General features: G+C 36.9%; 1 protein-coding gene and 1 pseudogene across 5 annotated transcripts; one reads left to right on the top strand and one right to left on the bottom strand.

The window, feature by feature from the left end:
- The first annotated feature begins 4,549 nt into the window (after positions 1–4,549).
- On the top strand, positions 4,550–16,554 carry LOC126632111 (histone-lysine N-methyltransferase ASHH2-like). 5 transcript variants are annotated; one of them, XM_050302342.1, is made up of 19 exons: positions 4,550–4,992; positions 5,164–5,279; positions 5,394–8,515; positions 8,659–8,866; positions 9,298–9,464; positions 9,641–9,717; positions 10,174–10,305; positions 10,383–10,499; positions 11,081–11,173; positions 11,314–11,391; positions 11,699–11,755; positions 12,544–13,291; positions 13,378–13,433; positions 13,734–13,813; positions 13,947–14,029; positions 14,138–14,217; positions 14,458–14,537; positions 15,013–15,058; positions 15,224–16,554. In XM_050302342.1, exons 3-19 carry the CDS (start codon positions 5,395–5,397, stop codon positions 16,406–16,408), a joined length of 6,408 nt encoding a protein of 2,135 aa, XP_050158299.1. In that variant the 5' UTR covers positions 4,550–4,992; positions 5,164–5,279; position 5,394; the 3' UTR covers positions 16,409–16,554. The 5 variants fall into 5 exon arrangements, with proteins under 5 accessions (XP_050158299.1, XP_050158298.1, XP_050158297.1 ...); XM_050302341.1 differs by having other exon boundaries at positions 5,164–5,293; XM_050302340.1 differs by having other exon boundaries at positions 5,164–8,515.
- A 940-nt stretch (positions 16,555–17,494) lies between these two features.
- Positions 17,495–18,874, bottom strand: LOC126632110 (glutathione S-transferase TCHQD-like; annotated as a pseudogene).
- Between the last annotated feature and the right edge of the window lie 1,064 nt (positions 18,875–19,938).

The following is a 19,938-nucleotide window of genomic DNA, read 5'->3' as shown; positions in this document are numbered from 1 at the left end:
AAAATTTAAGTTTTATTTATTTATTTATTTTTATAGTTTACTATATGCAAAAAGTGAGATTAAAAAATTATAAAACACATTAAAAATAAAAATATCAAGTAATTTAAAAATACAAAACACATTAAAAAATTATAACAATTAATTTACAAGTGCAAAAAATGTGAAAAAATATGCAAACGCTCGTAATTGCATCTTCTACGCTTTGAGGATGCGTACATTATCATTTGAATTTTAAAACCATACAAAACCTCATGAATAGTACTTTTAAGGGTGTTCAAAATAAATATTTTATTTATTCATTAATGTATGGGTCTGAAAAATGTGAGCATATATAAACATTCATAATTGCATCCTCTACGCTTAGACAATGGTTACATAGTTGTTTAAATTTTTAAACCCTCCAAATCTCACGAATAGTGTTTTTTATTTGAGTGCAAAATTAATAACAATTAATAATAATTATTGTAAAAGTGTAAAAAAATGTCCAACAAATAAATATACAATCCTTCATAATGACAGGCTTTACAACTTTGGTGAAGGGGTCAACTTCGAAATTTAGTATGTATATACTAATTTAGTATTATGTTTTATATTTTTCTGGGTCAAATTATGTTCTTTATTTTCATTATTTCTTGATTTAAAATATATTTTTCTTAACGGGTAATGGGTCGGATCATATTATCTGATAACATTAACGGTCCGATTTTGGATCGGGTCATATTACCCGTTACTTTAACGTGTGTTACACGACACAACCCGTTAAGCTATAGGGTATGTGATACGAAAACGACACAAACACAAGAAACACGACACAAATACCAGGTATATATATATATATATATATATATATATATATATATATATATATATCTCCAAAGCATGCTGACTCCTGCTCGGAAAAACAAATGGAGTTGATCTCCTATTTATAGGAATACATGGTGACAACAAATCTTAATGGCTAAGTAAAAAAATTTATTCTCCTGCTCGGAAAAACAAATGGAATTGATCTCCTATTTATAGGAATACATGGTGGCTACAAATCTTAATGGCTAAGTAAAAATATAATAATAATAATAATAATATATATATATATATATATGGAATATTGGTTCATCTGATTGGCAAGCAGGAGGTGTCAATCCACATATAAGTAATTGACACGTGATGACTAGGTGTTGAATTCATGGAAATAATATACATGCCACTTCCACCAAGTATACCAAGCTTCTGAGGTGGCAAACTAATGTCAAAGAGGTATACTAGAATGACTTGGACGATGACACGTGGTTCGTTATCAAGATTACGATACCAATGTGTAGGACATGGTGTCATGGCGATCTTAGTCCTTAATTACTCTTTTGTGTGTAGGAAGTGAAAGCATACATGGCTTAACCAAAAGGTGTACATATGTAGTGTCACGAATAAATAGGTACCAGGAGGATCCTTGTCGGTTTCTTTATGAGTATTCTGAGGATCCTTCAATCACATACACTCATCTTACATCGTACGGTCAGAACTCATTACAAATTTTTTTTATTTAAAATTGAATATAAACAGTATTTGACAAAAATTGACAGCACGATGTACAAAGAACGAATGTGATTGGAGGATCCCCAAGATCCTCACAATGAGGATCCAGCGAGGATCCTCACTCAATTAGGTATGTAACTAATATAAAAAATGGGATGGTTAAAAGGCTCTAGATAAAAAATATAAAAATGACTGAAATAGTAACATTAACACAAATTTTAAAAGTACACGCTGAGACGATCACCCATATAAATCCTCACCCACTTTACCTATTTAGTCATACCCTATAGCTTCAAAGATACCAAGGTGATGGAAAAAGAGGTCTGGGTTGAGTTTTACATCACAAAAGTAGCATGTATCAAGATACGATGTGTCTTATTATTATTTTCCATTATTAGTTATAAAAAAAAAACAAAAAGTAACTAAAGTAAGAGTACGCAGTGTGCAAGTTAGAACCCAAATTACAATATCCAAGCATAAGTATGTGCAACATAAAGTAACAATTATTTGCATCCATGGTAGGATGGATATTTATACAATTAAAGAAAAAGACTTCTGACGTTGTCGGAAGTGATGAAAAGTAATTATCAGTAATCTTCGTTCGCTACAAGAACACCGTTGCTAGTCCTGGAGGGGCGAGACAAAAATGTGAATGGGCCGGAAAGCAAACTTTTGTAAAACCATTGTTTTTTGTAGAAGTTGTAAACCTCCATTATAAAACATGTATGGTTTCATAAAATAATTTACTATTCATATGTATAATGTTTAGCACCCAACAAATGTAGTAATAAAAGGACATGGGTGCAGAACAGTAAAAACAAATAGTCAATGCTCATCAGATCATGTAAGCACATAAGTCATGCAAAAATAACTACATGAACAAGTTGTGTGTATAATTTACGTTGTAGTACTGCAATCACATGAAGCTAGAGCCCTGCACTATCATACGGGTTATAGTTGCCTTAGGCAAACTAGGGACATGCTGACATTTACTTTGGATTCAAAGAGAACGTAAAAGGTGCATGTAAGCATACACGTGAAGCTTGTCCTTAGCATGAACAGTACAAGTAAAGGTGACACCGTGCATACATTTAATAATGTATAAATAAAATCACAAGTGTATACGTGCCACAATTTATACTTGCAAAATAGTAAGATAACGAAGTGTAGCCAATTATTATTTTCTAACTTTAACATGGCATGACACGTAAATAGACACAAGCACAAGTATAGAAACCATAATATAATACTACTTTTAAAAGATAAGACCCACTCACAGATACTCCGTCTTCAAAAAACTGTCCAAACTAAGAGGGATGGGGCCATTAATAATCACACAAAAAATACAAGGGACCACTAGCAAAACACTATTTAAACAACTAAATTTAAAGAAAAGGAGTGCGGAATCAAAATCAACGCGTCGAAATACCCTAGGAGACATACCTAGGAATATTGTGACCTAAACTCGAAAACAGGTTGGGTCGTCAAGTTGGTACCTGGTCGTTGGGTCAGGTCGACGTGGTTCAGGGTCGTAGATTCATCGAAATTTGCAGAAATGGCCAGGAAACTCAATCACTTCGTTTAGCTTCAAATCTTAACCAATTTACTCCAAATTTGTATCAAAATGAAGATAAATGAATGAAAGTTTGATTTTCACTTACCCAAGTCAAAGAAGTGGCTGGAGAGGCCGAAAAATGGCCAAATAAACTCGGAATCTCACCGGATTTCCTCAAGCCTGTGTTTAGGCGAGGATTTTTGTGAAACAAAACTCAGGTTTAAGTTCGAGGAATAGTGATGGTGAAGGTGATGATGTTTTGGTGGTTGGTAGCCGATGAAAGGCGGTGGTGGCGTTGGTGTAATCTTAGGGTAGGTTGAATGGCAAAGAAATGAGGGAGAATGGAGGAGAATAAGGAAAAAGTGAGAGAAAAAGAGTGAAATGAGATAGAGGAAGAGCTGAGCAGTGTGAGGGAAAGAGATGGGGGACACAGAGTGGAGGTGTGGGCCCTAGTAGCACACACTCTAACTCAAGAAAAGACATAACATAAAATATCTCCAAACAAATTGTGAACTTACGAAATTGCCTTTGCATTTTTATTTCGTAAAATCGTCTTTGTAACTCTAAATTTTGTTCTGCTTGCATATAGGGGCGAGCACTACAAGACTACTCTAAAAGAATAAGTCATTTCCCTGTGTGTGTTTGAGTTTGGGTTAAGCCCAAACAATAAATGAATTAGGCATTAAGCTTAATTAGAAAATAGAAAAATAAATGGGCCAACTTTCTTGCTTGTTAAACAAGTCCAACAAGTAAACTAACAGTACCACAATTAGCAGCCAGCAATACTGACAACGCATTGCTGTCTTGATACAAGTTGTGGATAAAGCGTTCGTTACACGTCTGATTTATGTGTCATTCGCGCTAATGTGTTCATAAGGACACATACTGTCTAAAAACGACTTGAAAATGGACAAAAGTCAAAAGGGCTCATATGTCCGCATAAGATTTCTACATAGCCTGCCAGGGGCACTTTCTTGATTTCACATTGTTTGGAATAAAATACAATAAATTTTGCGACGAAATGTAACACTTATAACGACTTCAACTGCCATTTAAATTGACGGTTAATTATGTGAAATCTAAGCACATAAATGGCTAGAGATCCTTCATGCATTGATTATTAATGATTGCCTATAAACAATTGATTTTAGGATTACACTAACCTAAAATCATACGAAAGCAAAGAATATTCTTATAACATCCTCAACGGTCATTCAAATTAACGATTAATGCTTGTGAAATCTCCACACATAAACAATTAAAGACCGTTTCTGTGCTAATGATTAACAATCGCCCTATAAACAACTGATTTTAAAATTCTTTTAACCTTGTAACACAAATTGACAAACACAATATTCTTATAACTTCCTCAACCATCGTTCAAAGTAACTATACATTTAAACCTAAATACATACATCAATTTACATAAACCACCATTTCCAATCCCAAGATTCTTTTCCAAGGAAAAAAGAAAACCCTTGGAGGAATAAAAAAAAGAGAGTTTTCGTAATTGAGAAATAGTTTTCGGTTTCCATGAATGGGCGAAAGCACCCTTTCACAGGAACAGTGATCCTACTGAAAATCCTATAACCCCCGACGCCACAAGCCGAACAGGATGAAGTCGTACTGGGGGGCAAAATCGTCCTTCAAAATTGATAAAAGGCCGTCCTTCCGGTCGGAGCCTCCTTCTCCAGTTTTCCTTTTCCCCCTATAAACCGTTTTCTTCTTCCATAACTCCACCACCAACCGCCCTTCCTCCCCCCTCTATCTCTCCTCTTCCTCTTTCTATATCTCTCGCACACGAAAACGAAGATACAAAAATTTCAGAAAATATTATAAAAACCAATTTTTGCAGTAATTGAAGAAAATAGGCCTCTTCCGTGTATCAGTCTCTTCTTCCTACAGAGGTTAGTGTTTATCCTTTTGCTTTTATTTTACTGTTCTATAATTTTTATTTTTTTTTTGGATTAATGTGTGCTGATTTTTATGTTTGTTTGTATATATGTGGATTTGTTTAAGCATTTGTATTGAGTGTGTGCATTACTTTGCGATTGAGATTTGGGTTTTTGATTGTGCAGAGGAAGTCAAGGGAATGCGGTTTTAGGGTTTTCTCTCTGTGCCCAGACCCAGACTTCTTTGGCGGATGTAATTTTTTAATTGGGAATGGGAGGCAAAGTTAGGGTTTGATTTTCAGGTGCATTGTATTGGGTAGGGGGTAATTTTTTGTGGGGTTAAATTTTTGTTTTTTTTGTTGATCATATGTCGTTTATATAGTGTTTTAGTTAATGGGTAAATTTGTTTAACATAGGATGGCTTGTGGAAATTCGATTTTAGTTGAGGGTCTTTTGTGTGAGCATGTCACCGAGCAGCAGATGGGCTCAGAGATCTTGGTGCAATCTGTTCCTGAGCAGCCATCCTGCTTAGAGCCTTTACTTGATTCTGCTGTTCAACATGCCAGTGTACCAGATGGGGCTCCGGGATTGTCTAGGAATGACAGTGTTGGTTGTGTGAGCTCTGGTGAGGTTATAGAGTCGTGCAAGGTTGATAGAGATGGTTTGGTGGGTGAGTGTGAGAATGCGGATGATTTGGAATTGCGAAGTACGTTGAGCGGAGAATGGAGGCTCAATAGGTGTTGCTCAACTGAGAGTCAGAGTAATGTTGATGGTTCCAATAGCGAAAGTGACCGGACGTGCTTGAAGGAAGGTGGGCCTCAACTTGAGGATGGATCTGCTGCTTTAGTTGGGGACTGTGAAATCCCTTTGGAAGTCATATGTCAGACTGGTTCATCAGGAGATGGTGTCCAACAGGATGAGCAGAGAGATGATAAGAGTTTTAGTTCTCTCTATTCTAAAGAGGTTATGGAAGTTACGGAAGAGAAAGGTGACATTTATCTTGAGATAAAGAATGATATCTGTGAACCAGTATCTCCTTTGCAGGGTGTTGAAATTCCCTCAGAACCAGCAGAAATGGAGGCTTGCAGTAGTCCCCATAAAGAAGAGAAGGGTTTCAACATCTTAGCTGGTCCCTCTTTGGAAGCTGCGTATAAGGAGAGTGTTGTTTCCAGTGGGATAGAAGATGATTTGTGCAACAGGACATCACCTGCACGAGATGTTGAAATGCATTCAGAAGTATCATTTGCATGTGATTTAGTGCCTAATTGTGACTGTAAGAATGAGCAGATGGATGATAGTGGTGTTAGTGGTCTGAGCAGCCTCTCTACTGAAAGAACTACAGAGGTTGTTGAGATGAAAAGTAATGTTGATACATGCACTCAAATATTTCCTTCGCAAGGTTTTGAGAGGGCCTTGGAAGATTTACATATGCCTGATTTACTGAGTAGTTGTGCCCAACAGAATGATCAGATTAGTGATAAAATTATTGACGGTTTCTTGGTAGAAAGGTCTATAGAGATTCTGGAAAAAAACAGTGATGTTATGACAGATGTAGAGGCTGTAATTCTCACGCAAATATCTCCTGTAAAAGTTGATGTCCACTATTCTAAGGAAGGTCCCTCCGAAATAGCTTCCAACTGCATTATTGAGAACTCTGTTTCTATGCAGTCATGTCAAACCTTAGGGATTGCCGAGAACAGTGTCAGTGGGCTCTCTACAGATATGGTGGTTGTTATGAAAAGCAATATTAATGAAATATTGCCTCCAGAGGGTTGTCAGGGGGCCTTTGAAGGTTCACATGTGTCAGATTCACCGAGTGTTTGCACTCAAGAGAATGGTCTGAGGAACGATAAGGTTTTTGATTTTGCGTCTTCTGAAAGGGTAACAGAATTTTTGGAACAGAAAAGTGATGCTACAGCCAACATGATGTTTGAAATTGGCACCCAGATATCACTAATGGAGGAAAAGGTCTCCAATCTGAAGGAATGTTCTTGTGGACTATCCCCCTACGGTATTCATAAGAAGTCTGTTTCTCTGAAATTGTTTCAATCTTTTGATACTGTCAACAATGGCTCTTCTGAGAGTGTGGATGTGCCAGATAAGAATGATTCCCCTGGTAATGTTGATTCTAGCATTTCATTTGACCGTTCTGGAGAGAAATACCATGAAGGAAATGATAATGTCAAAGTTGGTTGTGTATCTAAACCCAAATATCCTGACATTGTAGCATTGTCTTCTCGAAGGAGTGGCCGAAGTCGCAAGACTCAGACAAAAAGGGCCCCAAGGAAAGGCAGAAGCACATCTAAAGAGTTGCAGCCACTTGGAAGCCTTGAAACTGTCTTCAAGGCTGCTGGAAGGAAGAGAAGCTGCCTTTCCAAACCAGCTCGTTCTTCTGTATGGGGATTATTAGGGAGTGTAACACAATCTTTTGAAGAGAGTAACAGGCTTGAGGTCAGTCAAGGTAAGAATCAAGGATCACAGAAACGAAGGAGTGGACAAAGAAGTGGACAACGGAATCAGAGTGGTGCTGGTGGAAATTCACAAGGGTCTAGGGGTACAAGCAGTGCTTCAACTAATCGTGTTCGCTTGAAGGTTAAAGTGGGGAAAGAAGTGTGTAAAAGTTCTCTCTACATCACAGTATCTGAGGTTGTTGATACCTCAGCATCAACAAATTCTGTTAAAAAAGGGAATGGCAATGAGGGTAATTGGAGAAATGCGACTGTTGGGGAGGATAGAACTTATCTGGATGCTCCTGTTATGGATGTTGATCTGGCTAATAAGGACTTGGAGAGTGTTGTTCTCACAGAGAATTCAGCTGAAGATGTTATTGATAATTTTCGTGGGGTTCCATCTCATTCAGTTGCTGTATCTTCAGGAGGATCAGTTGGGACTAGCTTTACAGATCCTGGAACTTCACCTGATTCAGAAATTATCAATATGGTTCCAGATGCAGATGTTGAGGCAAGACTGCAAGAAGATTCTCATGGTAATGTTTTAACTTCTGACAAGGTTTTTGCTGCTTCTGGAGACTTTAAGAAAGGAAATAAGAAGCATAAAGTCCCTCATGCGAAAAATTGTGTTTGGGAAGGTGATAAACTGTATTCAGCAAGCATGAATAAAGAAATGCAATCAGAACCAGATGCGTGCGGGCAAAGTCAGGATTTTTTCCCTAGTGAGATACTCACTTCATACACCTGTGCAAATGCTTCAAGCAACTCATCAAATGATAAGGAATCATCTTTGGAAGCACTGCGCTTGTCAGGAGAAACTGACCATGGAATTTCTAGAGATGTTCTTAGAGTGGAACTGGGTGCAGATAATCTTGATGTGGGCTTAGGATTACCAAAATCACAATCCTCAAAATCTAAGGGACTGAAGCATCCCAAGGTCAGGTCCAGAGGCTGTGACTCAGCAAGTAAGAAGGGTAATGCTCATAGACTGACGGAAAACCAGAAACAGTCTGCTAACAAGAAGAAAGTCATGATAAAGGCTGATGGGGATCAGGTTTCATGCAAAGTGGAAAGTCTCCCAGAATCAGGTACTTGTTTGTTAATGTTAACAAAATGTTTATGTCTTCTATATATTACTGTGTCATCCTCTTCATCATACCACTTTTTTATTTTTGTTTTTTTGTTAAATATATACACGCTTGAGCTGATTTTACATGCATGTATGGTGTAGGAGATCACTTAGCGGACAACAATAGGAAAACTGACTCTGTTAATGATGCTGAATGCATAGGTGTTCCTAACTTGGACATGGTGCCTGTTGACTTAGATAAGCATTATTTACCACCACGTAATGCTTGGGTGCTCTGTGATGATTGTCATAAATGGAGGCATATACCAGCTGAACTTGCAGATGTTATAGATGAACAAAAGTGCACATGGTAAGCCATTCATTTTTCATTTAATCATGTAGAAGCCGTTTAAGGATATATATTTCGTTATTGTTTTCCAATGTTTGTGCAGGATCATTAGAATTTAGCCTATTGATGTTGTATTTATAACAATGGTTTAATATATTAGGCTAAGTGGCATTGGCTCTACTTATAAATAAAGGGGTATTTGACCCATTAGGATCATTTTTGTTGATTGCAATGCTTATTGATTTATTTTCTGTCCTTACTGACGTAGTTAAATTTTGTTAACTTATAATTTATGTAGAGAAATGTGTGGTTTGTTCCTAGTATAGTTATAGTCTCTAATATATTATATGGGGTATGCATGGCATGGCAAATATTACTGCTGTTAAGATTATTCCGTGGACTTCAAATCTAATATTATCCTTATTTTATTAATGTTTGATTTCAACTTGAAGGACCTGTAAAGATAACAAGGATGAAGCCTTTGCTGATTGTTCAATCCCTCAAGAGAAATCGAATTCTGAGATTAACGCAGAGTTGGATATATCAGATGCCTCAGGTGATGAAGATGCATCCGGCACCCGATCAAAGTACAAAGAATTGGAATGTTGGCGTCCAACAGGTATGTGCAATCTATTTGTCATAGAATAAGATTGGGTTCAGCTTTTTATACTCTCTCTCTCTCTCTCTCTCTCTCTCTCTCTCACACACACACATGTTCATGCTCACACACATTCAAAATTTACATATACTGAGGATTAAAGTTCTGACACTTATCTTGCTTTCAATTCCTTGCAGTTTCTCAACAGAATGTTGCAAGCATAAAAACTAATCAGTTCCTTCACCGTGGCCGTAAAACTCAGAATATTGACGAGGTTTATACATGACTTTTAAGTTTTTACGTAACCTGATTATTTAGTATTTTATGTCTGTTGTCATGCAATCAGTCTGAGTATATTTGAGGGGAAAAGAGTAACCCTCTGAATTCCCTGGTGACAGTACTAAACGAGTGGACTTATTTCATATGGGAAATGGCTCACACTTGGATAAGTATCATATACATTGCTGGTCAAAGCCTTGGTTGAATAGAAACTATCATATGGAACTGACATGGGGCTCACTGCCCCCAAATTATATTTGAATTCCGCTGACCATACCCTATATATTGAAAGCCTATCATCTGTTATCTGAAAAAAGCATGAATGTCTACAAAGGCTCTTAGTTATAAATCTGCCTTCATCAGTAACCTTTACTGTAAAAATATGGTGTTGTGACTTTTCAAACCAGCGTACATAGTTTTCCTAATTTGTTTATGTTTCATTATTTTTCAGATAATGGTTTGTCATTGCAAACCACCTTCAGATGGCCAGTTGGGTTGCGGAGATGATTGCCTGAATCGAATGCTTAATATTGAATGTGTTCGAGGAGCCTGTCCATGTAGAGACCTTTGTTCAAATCAGCAGGTACTTTTTATTTTTATTATAGAAAATTTTGTGTTGTTGTATAAATGAAATGTTTTAGTTAATGTATTTGTTTACAGTTCCAAAAACGCCGATATGCCAAACTAGAGAAGTTTCGAAGTGGAAAGAAGGGTTTCGGGCTCAGGTTGCTTGAGGATATATTTAAAGGGCATTTTCTTATTGAATATGTTGGAGAGGTAAACCGACAAACTTTAGTCTCTTTTCAACTTTGGTTAGCTAATGCAGTTGTGAATCTAGTATAGGTATTTAACATTTTAGCTATTTTGGTCAGTAATCAAAACTAAGTTTGTGTTTTTAGTTTTTACCCAGCTTTGGTTTATGCCTCTCACTTGAATCTCTCTCAAGGTTTTTGTTTCCATTAATCTTCTGTGGTATACTGATGCATTGTTTGTGCAGGATTTTAGAGGATAAGAAAACTCACCAATTTATGAGATAACTCGAAAACAACATGATAGAATAAGGCAGAAAGCTTATTTCTTCCTTCAGTTCAGCAGAGAGCGCTGATCTTGAAGCGTTCTATAAGAACAAATTCTAGTCCAGATCTATGAGTGGATTGGCGGATTCATGCGAGGGCTTATGTAATTGTTATGCAAACAAAAAAGAAGTAAAATTTGATTATTGCTAAAGCATTAAAACATTACACGGTGTTTTCAACTTTGCTCTTCTGCTCTAATTGTTGGTTTCGGTGTTTGATTGTGCGTATTGGCATGCTTGTGTTATGTATGATTATATGTATCTAAGATCTTTTAATAAGCAGGTGCTTGATACAAATGCTTATGAGGCACGACAAAAAGAGTATGCTGTGAAGGGTCACAGACATTTCTACTTCATGACATTGAATGGCAGTGAGGTTTATATCTTTCCTGATTTATGCTCACATCTACCTTTTCCTTCTGATCTTTTATCAGCAAACTTGCAGTTAGCGTGGAAGTTTAACTTGCTAAAATGTTGCATTTTATTTTTCTATTCATGAGTGTTTTTTTATTTCAGGTAATAGATGCATGTGCAAAGGGAAATTTGGGGCGTTTCATTAACCATAGTTGTGATCCTAATTGTCGCACAGAAAAGGTGAAGTCGCTTTTCTGCAATTACATTCATTTTGTGTCTGTACAAGCTATGGTAAAGATTGAAGTTTAGGGGCAGGGGTTTGGACATGAGATTTGGAAGTAACCATTTCTGTTATCCTATTACCTTGGCCAGTTATGTCTGAAATTGGGCTTTCATTTTTTTGTTTTCCTTCTTTTGTAATGTATTATATGACCTCATTTTACGTGCTGGTTGCTTAATTGTAATCCTTGGGAAGCTGCTCGTGGGTAATCTACTTTTACTCGTTTCTTCCTAATCTGAACTTTTTTTTTATTTCTATTGTCAACAGTGGATGGTGAATGGAGAGATTTGTATAGGACTATTTGCATTGAGAGATATAAAGAAGGTATGCTTATACCTTCCAGAATTACTTTCATCCCTTTAATGTTTTGAATGCTTGAATTGCACCATAAGTCATAACTGTAACTCACAGGGCTTACAACCCTTTATGAGATGGAAAAATCAGTTTTGAGTTTTCGGTTTATTTACTATATACTATTTAATTTGAACAATACTTAAGGGCAGCTGCTTATAAGTTGCATTTTATTCATCTATAGAACCGGCATTTACTGACATTTCTGTTTTGGAATCTGTAGGAGATGGAAGGTTGACCTAGGTCAGGGTAGTGTATATGCTGTACATTTTAGGGACTTTACTTTATCATATCCACTCTTAAGCATGCTATTCATGAAAATTAATCCAGATCTACACTGTGGTATGCAATTTTAGGGTGAAAGCTTTTTACTGGTCACTTCTTGGAGAATTTATTATTTCAGCACCCTTGTTGACTCACCAATTGCTCTTACACAATTGACAATTTTATTTCTTTCCTTAGTCTAAATCTAGTTGTCTGGAAAGATTATATTTTATGGTAGCCTTTTGCCAAATCATTTAGTTATCCTTTTAGCAAGTGTCCAATTACTAGTGTTCAGTAGATATAATTTAAGTGAAAAAGGATCTAAAATTAAAATAATCCAAAAGGAAAACAAAAATTGCATTGAATTTTTGGGTTATGTGTAGCAGCCTATTTCCCTGCATTTGCTTCTGAAGCTGTAATTTTTAGCTATATTTTTTCTTTTTCAATGCTGTGTGTTTGCCGTTCTGTATATATTGACCCATATAACTATATTTCAGGGTGAAGAGGTTACATTTGACTACAACTATGTAAGGGTTTTCGGAGCTGCTGCCAAAAAATGTCATTGTGGTTCATCTGTATGTCGGGGTTACATAGGTGGTGATCTTCTTGATAGTGAAGTCATTGTTCAAGATGATTCAGATGAAGAATATATGGAGCCCGTGATGATTCCAGAAGATGCTGTATCTGAAGATAGGTCTGACAATACGTTGCCTGCAAATAAAGTAATTGATGATTCAATAATTGCTATTGGGGAATTGGAGTATACCACACAAAGAGAGGAGTCTGTGAATCAATCTGATTCACTTGTTTCTCACATACACGCTCCATTGGAATTGAAGCACTCAAGACAGAAATTACCATCTTCTGTCCAACCAGTTGAAGCTTCCCAACAAACAGAAGATGTAGCTAGTATACCCATGCCTGTTATTGAGCAGGAAATTTTTGGAGAAAGGGAGCCTACAGAAAAATCCTCAAACTCCTTTGAAAGACTAGAGACTAGTACGACAAAAGTGCTTAGCAAATCATTATCTGATGGAACTGACGGTGACAGGAAGTCCAAGTCTGGTACTATTGAAGCTGGACAGTTTCCTTCCAAAGTGCGTTCTAATGTGAAAACTTCCAAATCATCAAGTTTTGTGAAGAAAAGCAAAGTGAAGATTACCCCAAATGGTAACAAAATTCAAGTGACAGCTACCAAATCTCACGTGCTATCTATCAAGCCTCAACGATTAACAGAAGGCTCAGGTTGGGGATTCTTTTCATCTTGTTTTCTTTAAAGTTAGAAGTAAGGGATACATTGATTGATTGAGGCTTGATGCAAATGGTTGCAGTTGAGGAGAAGCTTAACGAGCTGTTGGATGGCGAAGGAGGGATAAATAAACGGAAAGTAAGTAGTAGCTATGGAAGCTAATATGCTTCATTTTGTGGATTCCTCGTCATATTTTATGCTATTCTGCATTTATTGGAGCATTTATGTGCCTGTATATTATCATAATACACCTTTCATTGTTTGGCTTTATTAGTCAAATCATGTGTGGTGGTTTCTCTGCTATTGAGCACACTGCATCCCAATTTCTTTTCAATGTCATTTTTAAGCATATGCCTTTGTGAAGCATTTACCCTTGACAGCTTTTTCTCCTTTGTCTCTTATATTGGTAGTTTATATATGCATGGTATTTTCTTACAGGATTCCACTAAAGGCTACTTGAAGCTTCTGATCCTTACTGCAGTATCAGGTGATAGTGGCAGTGGGGAAGTAATTCAGAGGTATATTGAAATTTTTTACTTCATATTGTTGCCTATGTTGTAGTATTAGCCACTTTTCAAGCTTCATTTATTGTAATTGAGGTGAAGTGTTTAGTTAACAGTTCTCCATTAAAGTCATTCTTCTCTTTTGCAGCAATCGAGATCTTTCTATGATCCTTGATGCACTTTTGAAAACAAAGTCACGGATGGTTTTGATTGATGTAATAAATAAAAACGGTGTGTACCCTCTCTTTTGTCGCATGGGTTCCCCTTTTGTCGGTATCAAATGAATTAATTTACTGTGCCCCCATTTGCTTCAAATTGATGAATATTATTTTTTCTTAGGTTTGAGAATGCTACACAACGTAATGAAAAAATACAGAGAAGACTTCAAAAAGATACCAATCCTCCGGAAGCTTCTGAAGGTGTTTGCACTGAAAACTGTTTTAGTTATATAGTATTGTTTTTTTTTTTTTTTACTCCAGCTGCAAAATTGCCCATGTTTTAAGTATTAGCTCTCTCTCTCTCTCTCTCTCTCTCTCTCTCTCTCCCCCTCCCTCCTTTGTGAGTGCCTTCAGGGATTCAAGAAAAAATGTGATAAAGAGAACAATTCTTTATCAATATTTTGGTATTCAGCAGACTGCTGACTAATATTATTTTCGCAGGTCCTAGAGTATTTAGCTATGAAGCAGATACTTACATCGGATCATATTACTGGAGGTCCTCCCTGTGCTGGAATGGAGAGGTAATTATTTGTTTCATCGTTAAATTTGTTTATTGATTTGGTATAATCACTTTGCTCTTTTTTTCTCCTTTGTTGGGTTGGCATGTTTGACACTGGAAGTTGGTTTTGGATTTAACTGATGGCATCATTTGGAAAAGGTTTTCCAGTTGTTTTGTTGTTTATGTATGGACGCACTTCTGATATTGTTACTACATGTTTGGGGAATCTTTAACCTAATTTTTACATAAATCACTTTTAATGATGGATCTGCTTTGTACAGGGCAGGTTTACTGTCGATTATATCTTGTTTCTTTGCTGTGCTATTTTTGGGAACATTTAACTTTGTGATATATTTGGTCCCAAGACTCAGCTCAGTTGAATGCTTCCAGCTGTCCAGTTTTTTTCCTGCAAATTGATATCAGTGCTCAAACTTAATTCAAGTAAATATTATCTCTTAGTAATGTTGCTTATTTCTGATAATTGTGTTTCTCTGCAGCTTTATGGAGTCAATGCTGTCACTGACAGAACACGAAGACAGACAGGTCTAGTTTAGAAAAATCTTAGATTACTTGATCATCTGGTTTGTTATCCTCTTTATCAAAATATTTGGTTAGGCGGGCTTCATTTGATCTTCTCTGTCACATGTTGATGCTTACATTGACGAATGGATATAACCTCTGAGTCTGAATCAGTTGAGGATTCTACAGGTCCACCAAATAGCACGGAATTTTCGAGACAAGTGGATTCCCAGACCTTTCAGAAGACATGGCTATGTAGACAGGATTGATAGCAAGATGGAATTTAACAGAGGTTCAAACTGCAATAGATTTTCTGCATCACATGATAATTGGCGTGATCAAAGTGGAAGGTCTACTGAAGCTATAGATAGTGCCAAACAATCAATGGTCTCAACAACTTCTGTGAGTACAGGTGTCCAGGAGGTCTCTTCCGCACCTTGTATGGGTGGTTGCCCTACCAGTGAGACAAAAGTTCGCAAGCGTAAAAGCCGATGGGATCAACCTGCAGACCCAGATTCAAGTTTACTTCAGAACAGAGAACAGAAGAGTGAGTCTGGATTGAGTAGACAGTTAGCACCTAGTCCATCTCTGGGGATAGGTGAAATGGCATTGCATCTGGAGAGGGTGAGTGGAGAAGATGGAACTTGTTCCAGCAGTGTGCATGGTAACTGTCAGCAAAATGATGGAACAGAGATGAACCTTGACGATATTCCTCCTGGGTTTGATGCCCCTGCGATTTCATCTATGGCTTCGTCATCACTTTGTCCTTTGAAGTGTGCTGCCCCAGCGGTAGGGCATCCACAGGAGAAATTTGTTTCTCGCTTACCCGTCTCATACGGAATTCCCGTGTCTGCCATGCAGCAATATGGGACACTACATGCTGAAACTGTAGAGACTTGGACTGTTGCTCCTGGGATACCTTTTCATCCTTTTCCACCATTGCCCTCGTTTCCCCGTCAGAAGAAGGGCCCTTCACCTTCTCATACCGTCAATCATGTGGCAGTTAGTCAACCTGCAGAAGGAAAACATGACAGGTGCGTTCCTGCAACATCTCTCTCTAATGAAAGCATTCCTGGCACAACAGGTGCCAATCAGGCAGAGTTTAGCATTCCATGTGCAAACAACCAATATACATCTAAGCGGCCGAGAGGATTCTCAAATGATTTGGGAAGGAGATACTTTAAGCAGCAGAAGTACTGGAATAATAATAATACAAAATTTGGACCGCCATCTTCCGGCGACAGAAATGGGTTGGGGTGCAACGGAAACCACTCTGGTGGTGGAACAAACGGCGTCATAGGTGTAGGAAATGTAGTAAATGAGCATAGGAGTTCATATTATGCCAATGTCAATCAGCATCCACAACACAATTAATCAACATTCTTTCATAGGGTGAGGCTGCTTAGCTTATTTGCTTTATACCTCAATGTGTTCCCCAATTCTTTTTCCTCTGTTTTTCGGGTTTATTTAATCTAAATATTTATTCGATATTCAAGTCTTGGAGTTGAAGTTCATGAAAATATTGCTCCTGTATGGTGAAGTGATCTTGCGAATATTCATCTGTCGACTCACACCTCGAAGAGGTAAGCAATTTTTATTTAACATTCTCGTAGTGATTCATGTTTTAAGAGAAATGAAATGACTTAATTAATGTTCTCCATGATGTTCAATTTTAGTTTTAAATTTTGAATTAGTTATCTGGTTAGTTTTTTGTGTTACTGGCTGTTGATGAAGTTCCGTGCAACTTGAACACCAAGGTGGCGGTATTTGCATGTCACGTAAGTTAAAACATTTAACGACGTGTGATGGTCTTGGAATACTCACACCCTAATGAATCTTTAGTAGTTTTATATCAGAGTTGTGCCACTGGGCGATGCGGTGTGACAAAGTTACTTTAAGGGAAGTTTGATATCAAATTATTGCTCTACTCCGATCGCCCGTTACGGGCGTATAAAACTTGTGTTTTGGTTGAAATTTGGAGTGGCCCATTTTAAAAGGTTGTTATGCCATATTCGAATAATGGTGTCAAACTAGCTGAGGATTTACAACACTCGATATATAACATAACGTGAAGCCTTTTAAGGGATGGAATCCATTCTTTTATAAAATAGAGATTAGTTGTTGGGCTCACATCACATTAAACTTAACGATTTGAAGCGTATCATCCTTACAAAATATTAGCCAATTGAGAAAATATTTGAGGCATCTAATTGAGCTCAAAGAAATTGATAAACACTTTGCTCTCTAAGAAGCATTGAAATTTCATTGTGATAGTTAAATAGGCAAACAGTTTCGGGTTAAATTGAATTTTTGTAAAGATGGTTTATGAATCGAGACTAACAAAATAGACAGCTCAGGAAGTTGAAATTTAACGTGGAGTGAATCCCACAATTAATCCTCTTTTTTTTTTTTTTTCAAAAAATAGGATCCCTTCCCTTACAAAGCTTGATAACACCAATATTTACATGTATGTAATTTTGAGTATTTTCAATCCGAAAATTTACCCACATACCTTTTTAATAAATCTCCTCCGTTAAAAACAAAAATAGATAAAATAAAATGTATAAAAAAGTGGATACATGCAATAGAATTTACTTTTTGTAATGCAGCTGGGTAATTTTTACAGCATCAAAATCTCCTTAGGATGGTTCTGATGTGAACAAAACACTAAGTTCTAATCAATGTTTTGTGCTTCCTCCACCCACTGAAGTGCTTCCCAATCACCTTCTTATAACTCTGCCTCTGCTGCACCATAAGTTTAAGAGCTCTAGCCATGCTAGCACCGGAACAAGCATCACGTCCGCCATGCTAAACTCTTCGCCGGTTAGATAAGCCGATTCATTCAGCTTTGTTTCGACTTGATCAAGCAGCCTTATTAACTGTTCCTTGTTCTGTTTCAAAACGGCGGGGTCTTTCAACTTGTCTTCTGTCTCATACACTTGGTCTAACTTGGTGCGGTAGGCCGGTGCTAGATCAGCAGCTTCCGCCATTCAAGCTATAATCGCGGTGCCTCTTTGGGATGTGAGAAAGCGTAAAGAACTTCGGGTTCCATTGTTTTATTCTGTGCATCCACGCGGCCACTTCTCCGCCACTTGAAGCGATGTTCTCTTCCCCTGATGAGACAAGCCAAATTCTTTCCACATACCTGGATAAACAATAACGCATTGCTTGAAGATTGAAAGAGAAAAATGTAGAGGGCGCTCTTATGATACAAATCTAAAGTGAATTCTGAAATCGATTGCGTAACTTATACAATATTATCGTAGAGTGTTGGTGAAGTTTGTGTAACATACCGAATGATCTCGATGGTGTTGTAAATAATACGGTGCCCGTTCTGGAAAACCAGAAGTTTTGCGCTCCGATTCATCCTGAAGAATGAAGCATACATGTTCTTGCCTGCCACAGGATTGACATGGAAGGATGTGTAATCAATGCCTTTTTCCTCCAAAGCAAGCCTCACTCTTTGGCTGTCCCATGAGTAAGGATGGTGATATAACTGCATCGTTAAGGAACCGAGCTCTTCTGTTTCGCCTTTCGATTGTTGGGGTCTGCAAATAGCAAGAAAATGTCAGTTAAAACGTAATCAAAAGCGAAACTTTGAACGATGCGTGTTGTAAGTAGATGATATTTGACACCAGTTTTCTTAGCAGACAGGTAAATTAGTTGTGCAAATTGCCTTTTTATTTTTCCAACTACTGAAATTTACAAACAAACCAAGCTTGGATTTCACTTTGACATTGATTCTAACCAATGAAATCAGTGGAGGAGCCAACATGGGTCATTGGTTGATATTATGACCCATTATTTAAAAATTCTGGCTACGCGAACGAAACAACCCGATTCAAGTACATAAAGTTTCACCACTTTAATCAACTCAAAAGACAAAACATATTATTTGAATTCAACAACAGCAAGCATTGAAAAAAACACACCAGGAATTCAGATTCCAACCAGACCATGTCCATAACAACTCAAAATTCAAACTTCAAACTTCCCAAAATTCAAATTTGAAGCTCTCTAAAAACCTATTGGAGAAAACTATATACTTAACGAAACTCAAAATTCTCGAAAAAAAAAAAAAAAAAAAAAAAAAACTAACCGGGAAATAAGACACCAATAAAAAAATTCTAAAAAATACAGTTAAACTAAAAACCAGTGTTTAAAATTCTTCAATGTTCGATATTCCTTGGAAGTAATCAAAAAAGTCAGAGAACATATGAAAATGAGGGTGAAGTCTAAACTCCACCTCATATCAGGAAAATGTTTAGGCTAAAATCAACAGATATTGTCAAATTTCTGATAAATATTAGAGAAATTCATATATTTCATTCAAACCAATGATTGATAATTCTGAAGTTTTATTTTAAATTTTCATTAATTTCATCAAAAGCAACCGATATTTTACAAATTTACACATCGATATTTATACCATTACCGATATTTTAAACACCAAACTCAATTAGAATTCTAAAAATACAGTTAAACTCATAAGTTCATAACATAATTTAACTCTTTCTTTCTCCCCACTCAAAAATTTGAGGAGTTTGTAGGAAGAAGAAGAAGAAACTCTCCACTCTCCACTCTCCACTCTCCACTCTCCAGAAGGATGAAGAACTGAAAAGGGTTTTTTTTTATTAATAGAAAGCTGTGAGAGTAAAAGGGAACAATCACAACTGGGAGTGGGAGGTACTGTAATATATGCTTCCATAAGTTCCAATTCGTTCGAAAGTGGAACCCAACTATTTGGTGTCTTACTCGCTCGAGTAAAGCTACTTAGGGCTGGTTTGGTATTGCTGTGCTTTGAACAAAACCTGTTGTGAGAATAAGCGGCTGTGAAATAAATCAGCAGAGTGTTTGGTAAATTTTTTTGTAAAAGTGCTTTTGGAAAAAAAAAAAAGCAGTTT

The sequence above is a fragment of the Malus sylvestris genome, chromosome 8, assembly GCF_916048215.2.
Source record: "Malus sylvestris chromosome 8, drMalSylv7.2, whole genome shotgun sequence".
Taxonomy (NCBI): Eukaryota; Viridiplantae; Streptophyta; class Magnoliopsida; order Rosales; family Rosaceae; genus Malus; species Malus sylvestris.
This window is presented reverse-complemented; position numbering and strand designations above follow the sequence as displayed.